Genomic DNA, 6000 nt, shown 5'->3' with positions numbered 1-6000 from the left:
GGTTTAATTCCATAATCTCTGGCTTTTTTGGCGTCCGTCAGGAACTGATTTTCAAAATAAAAATAATCCGTAATAATTCCGTTGTAGAGACCGACGTAGACACTCCCGCTAAGTTTGTTTGCCCTGTTCTGCTTGAAAGCAAGTAGGGGAGAGCGGGGTAATGTGAGACATTTTTTACATTTGCTCTCCTGTAGGCGAGCTAAAATGATATATCAGTAACATTTACACATTTCCCATTAATTCAGGATGTTTCCTAGCACTGGAAATGATCAGAATGTCTTCAGGACAAAGGGCAGTGAAAATATGATTGTTTTTTAAAAAGTGGTCTTGTGTCTCACTTTACCCCAGCTAAGGGGTGAACTGAGACAGACTAGAGAAATCAAGGGGGTAAAGTGAACCACTTACCTTTTCCACTTTTAAACTACCAAAACAACACATGTTGTAACAGTTAGAATCCTGACAGATAGATTGACAACCACACATTCCAAAACTAATGTCGGATGCGCAACATAATCATGGGGATTGGTCAATTTAGCACATTTTTTAAACAAAGTAACTCCAAACAAAGTCAAATACAACATAATATATTTCAAAGTGCTTTAATAAACATTCAATTAACCATTTAACCAGTTAGATTAGAACACGATATGATATGAACATCAGCCGCATATTTAAACAAGCCCTACTCTACATTCCAGCCCTGAAGGTTACAGGGAAAGGTGAAGAGTTGCTCTCTCCGTGTTGTTCCTCCAGGCCTATTAGGTTGAGGCAGCTTCTTCACCACATCACCTTTAGGAACATGTGCCACATCCTTTTCTTTCATAGCAAACGTGGGTCTCTCCCACTCTCTGTTGTTTCCCTGGATTTTTCTGAGGAATTGGGTTAGTATTTCGTCCCCCTCAACCTTCTCAACCATGCCAACATAACGGATACTTCGGTGTTTTGTGGCAAAGTTGACGAGGACGAAGTCACCCACGGACAGATCTTTGTTTCCGGGGTCACTCCTCTCATCTTCAGAGCTCTCAAAATCATCCTCAAATGGGACAGGGTCATCACTCTCCTCCGAGCTGCTATCTATGATTTTCTTCTTGGGTGCCTTCTTTTTCGGTTTTCCCTTTTCTTTGCTATTTTGCTTTTTCCCTGCCAGTTTCTTTTGTCTCTCTTCATAAGCCTGTTCTATGATTTGCTTCTCTGGAGTATCTGTTAAGATGGCTGTCTTCACACGCTTTCGTTTTGTTTGTCCTCTGGGGGGACATTTTGGAAGTGGTATGATTTCCTGAGGAGACACATATCCAGGTCGTGAGACAGCTGGCGAGGCACATCCATGTGGACCATGCAAAGTGGATGGAATAGCATCAGCGAGTGGAATAGCATCTGCAGCAGGTGGTTCATCTGCAGGGGGTGGATCATCTGCAGGCCGTGGACCATCCGGATCATCTGAAGTGGATGGACCAGTGGATGCAGGCCGCAGCTCAGGGTTTGGCCGGTCTGACACCATGGATGGTGCAAACGCCTCCTCAGGGAAAATATCTCTGTTATATGGGAAGATCCCAGTGGACTTGAAGCCAGAGGTGATATTGCGTGGTGTCACTGCTGACAAAAAGGCCTCGTTCACAAATCCTGCAATCTGATAGATGGAGACTGTTTTGCCAGGGTTAGATCTCATCCACCCATCAAGAGCTCGGCTGTATAGGGTCTTGAACGGGCCATACACCGTCACGTCGAGAGGCTGCAAGCGATGGGATGTGTGGGGTGGGAGGGTGAGCAGAACAATACCATTACTCTTTGCTTTCTCCACTGCCTTGAGTGAGATGTGAGCTCTCAGATTATCCAGGATTAGCAGCATGGGATGGTCAGGAGTGCACTTAGTGTGCTTTATCAAGTGATCGAGGAACTCAGGCCAGGTGTCTTCGTTCATCCATCCTGTTCTGGTGGAGGCACCTTTGGCTCCTGGAGGTGCTCCTATCATGAAGTCGTCCTTAAACCTAACTCTGGGGAAGACAAACATGGGAGGTATGGCATTCCCAGCAGCATTCACTGCACACACCACAGTCACCAGTTCTCCTCTCTCAGCTGATGTGATAGAACCAACTTGCTTTTTCCCTTTCTCTGTCACAACCTGAATCAAGTAGAAAGTTTAGAATCAATGGCATGTGCAATCAGTAGGCTACTATTGGTCTAAAGGTACATTTTATTTTGTTGCAGTCCATTCATTTTTTTCTAGTTCACAGGCTCACAACATTACTAATAGCATTAGTTTCAGCATTCTGCCAATAGCTAGCTGGTCATTATCACAAGCCACTCAGTATCAGTCTGCTGCTCTCTAGTAGCTTACCTGCCGTGGCTTTTGTACTGTAAAGACGCCTGTTTCATCCACATTGTAAATCATGTGTGGAGGAAATGTGTGTCTGTTAAAGAAGAGAGGCAAGGGAAGAACCTTATCAGAATCAAAACCAAATCTTACAGGTAAAGCCTCCATAAAACATTTGCAACTAAAGAATTAATTCTGTCACCTGTCCATCACTACAGCCAGATTTGTAAAGAACTCCCCCACTGTAGTCTTATTGAAGGCTGTAGCCCTTCCCAGGGATGTTGCCTCCGGAGTTCGGACAGAGAGATGGCGACGGGCTAGAAAGCTGCCAAACCACTCTACTCCTAAAGAGTGGACAATTCGTTATTATAAGATAAGCTTTGTGGCAAGATCAGTTGGCCTAAGTTGACCTACAGAATCATGTGATCTCTTGCGCACCCTAGCCTACCTGCACATTGTTTCTCCATCCAATTGGCAGGGACAGGGATATGGTTTTTGTCTGCATATTCAAATGCCAGTTCACGGCACTTAACTGGAGCAAGGCCATGGAACTGGTCAGCCAGTTGTTTTAAATGTTGGGCAAGCTCCTCCTCCATCTCATCTGTCAGTATTCTTTTTGCCTCAGCTACTGCACCCCAGGCTACTGATTTAACTCTCCCTTTCTCTATTTTCTTAATGAATCTTTGGAGGGTTGTCTTGTCGATATTTCTTTCCTTTCCTGCTTGTCTTAAGGACTTCTTTCCTTGCATGACCTCTGCAGCTGCACTCTCCATCTCTGTGAGGGGTGTTTGGCCCCAAGCTGTCTTCCTGATGTATCGTCTTGGCATGATGACTTTTCTACAATGTTTATGACATTAAAATTAAAACATATGTATTGTAATATTAGACTAAAATATATATAAGACTAAACTTAACTTGTGCTTCATGTCGGGGTAAAGTGAGTCAGCGTCTCACTTTACCCCACAGCATCTGTCTCACTTTACCCCACAGCCACCATTTTAGAAAAAACAACATCTCTAGGCAATTCAGGCTAATCTTTAACTAGCATCAATCACATGGTTTTATATGTTGGAAGTTCATCAACATGTATGATATAAGTTTTTCAACCTGAATCAATTTGCTTTGATACTACAGTTGATTACGTTCGCAGTAAGAAAATTTACTTTTACATGCAACAAACACATTTTTGTGAAAAAAAATACTTACCACAGAACCAGCACCAACTTCTCCTTCATGACAAGTGGGGGGTGGGAGGGGCTTGAAAACATTATGGTCACATGACCGCAAATTTGTTTCTTTGCCTAGTTACAGCGGGTGTCTCACATTACCCGGTGTCCCACATTACCCCGCTCTCCCCTACCTGCCTCCTGCAAACTGTTCAGACAAACGCTTCAACTTGTACCATTTAGAATCTATGTTTGAACATGGATCTTAAGTTGGCGTGACGTTGAAGTCGTGCTGCTGTACTCGGCTGTAGTTCCTTTATAGCATAACGTTAGCATTTTGCTACAATCATTCTGCAGTTGAAGGCAGAGGACTGGAAAGAAGCAGGCATTCTGTTTTATTTTTTTGGGCACAGTGGACATCATTTTTTTAAACAGCAACTTGTAGAGCAGATGGACCATTGTGTTCACCACATTACTCACTGTTGCGGTAATGCAGTGAAACAGCTGTGCAAGGTGCAGGTGTGGCTAATTTTGGCGGATCTTCATCAAGGCCATGAACACCTGGGGCCTCATTTATAAAGGGATATACGCTCAAAAAATGGCGTACGCCAGTTTCTACGCAATGTTTGCGATTTATAAAGTACTAACTTGACGGGAAAACGTGCGGTCCTCCACGCAAACGCTAACCCATGCGTACGCACTAAGTACAAAAACGGGAGAGACGAGAAACTGCGACACCGTTGGCAGAAGGAAGAATGGAGAGAAATACGTGGAAATAATACCATAAATAAAATGTTACCTCATTTATCATATAAGAAGAATTCATTTTCAAACATTGATTAAAGCCAATCTTAAAATGATTTAACAAACGCCTGTTTGAGACTCCTCAGAGCACACAAAAACATAACTTGGAGAAATAAATAAATACAGATATGTTATTTAAAACCACCTCGAATATGTTGTGTTAATGTTATGAAATGTTTTCTCATAAATGATGCGATAAGCAGGAGGACAGAATTACGTCTAAACTGACGCCGTTTTGCATTTCTAAAGGATGTAGATACAAGCATGGTTTTATATACTATCACGTTTAATCGTGTTTTATGCCGTTTGTCAAGACTTGATAAGTCGTTCGTAAAACACAGGAGGTATGGAAAATAAGAACACCATATGTGGTAAATTGTACAGCTAATATAACACAACACATTGGTTGTGTTTCCTTTAACTGGTGGATATAGAGTTGCTGCAGTGAAGACGCTGCGCACAGCTGATCGACAGCTGCAACACAAACCACCAAATACGAAAACATAATTCAGATCCAGTCGTCATGACTCCACTCTGGAGGGATTCCCCGATCATTTCTTAGAGTTTCTCATCAAGGAGGGTCTCCTGTCCCCGGTACAAACACACTGCCTGAGGAAGGCTGTGTGTATTTTTTTTGTCATTAACCTTTTTCGGACCACTCATTTATTTATTTTGGTGACGATCCGACCTCCATGCTGCTACTCTGTTTCAAACTGCATCCATCAAACCATATGATTTATCTCAACCTCCCCAAAATAACCAAAATCTGACACGGTGTGAGAAGTCTTTTTTTAGCTGTTCTGTCGTCATTTCCTGCAATCTTCTTCATAAAGTCAGTCAAAATTAATGAATGAATGGGCGTTTCTTTGACTATTTATAGGCGAATATGGGCGTTACGTGAAGCCCGCAAAAGCTGCTCTGCATTTCGAGTCGATTGTGATTTATAAAGAGAAACCGGCGTAGGAAGTGCAGTACGCATTTTCCTCGCCTGTACCAAGCGGCAAACTCTGGGGAAGAGCCGGGACGCCAATGCGGAAGTGCCTCAGACAAGACAAGAGTGCATGTTTTCTGCCATCTTTGATGAGAGATAAAATCATTTTTTGCCATAAGTTCTCAGTGAAATTGTTCAAACACAGCAATCAAAAAACCTTGATAATATAATTTTTTTTAACTGAAATGTGCTTACCTCTCAAGCCATGTGTCTCCCTTCTTTGCAGGTTGATTGAAATGGATGCCTCTTCAAAAATATGTGGTCACATGACCAACTTCTTCTATAGTTTTCTAGATAACAGGGGTGGCAATACTTGCCCCTTGGCGCAAATTACCCCACTCTCCCCTATATATTTATGATTATAATTATTATAGTCTGTCATTTTACATGTTTGGTTGTCCTGTGGATAGTCCACAAATCGTGTCACTTCTTCATCCTTGGCAATGAATGGAGGCCCACTTTAGAGAACACGTGAATTGTAAATAAATACAGAGACAACATAACAATTTGGAATGAACATTTTATTGGGGTCACAAAGGTCAAAAACAGGATTAAGAAATTCGATGGATACTCACCTGCTCACCGTGACATACGGAGGTTTCACGAAAGTTACATGGGAAATAAGCCCCTCCTACACCTCTATATAAACAGCGTGTGGAAGCCCTTCCTGGCTCACTCTGTCCTGATGCAGCGCGGCGAATACATCTCTCTTGCTCATGCGTATAGCT

General features: G+C 42.6%; 1 protein-coding gene across 2 annotated transcripts; it reads right to left on the bottom strand.

Annotated features, from left to right (window-relative positions):
- Nucleotides 1-229: 229 nt before the first annotated feature.
- Nucleotides 230-3656, bottom strand: LOC307033924 (uncharacterized protein). 2 transcript variants are annotated; one of them, XM_079672558.1, is made up of 5 exons: nucleotides 3518-3654; nucleotides 2760-3148; nucleotides 2514-2655; nucleotides 2336-2408; nucleotides 230-2119 (listed from the first exon to the last, which is right to left on the bottom strand). In XM_079672558.1, exons 2-5 carry the CDS (start codon nucleotides 3136-3138, stop codon nucleotides 683-685), a joined length of 2031 nt encoding a protein of 676 aa, XP_079528684.1. In that variant the 5' UTR covers nucleotides 3139-3148; nucleotides 3518-3654; the 3' UTR covers nucleotides 230-682. The 2 variants fall into 2 exon arrangements, with proteins under 2 accessions (XP_079528684.1, XP_079528683.1); XM_079672557.1 differs by having other exon boundaries at nucleotides 2760-3656.
- Between the last annotated feature and the right edge of the window lie 2344 nt (nucleotides 3657-6000).

The sequence above is a fragment of the Notothenia rossii genome (genome assembly GCF_949606895.1).
Source record: "Notothenia rossii genome assembly, chromosome: 3".
Lineage (NCBI taxonomy): Eukaryota > Metazoa > Chordata > Actinopteri > Perciformes > Nototheniidae > Notothenia > Notothenia rossii.
Note: the sequence above shows the minus strand (reverse complement) of the source record. Positions and strands in the feature narration are given on the sequence as shown.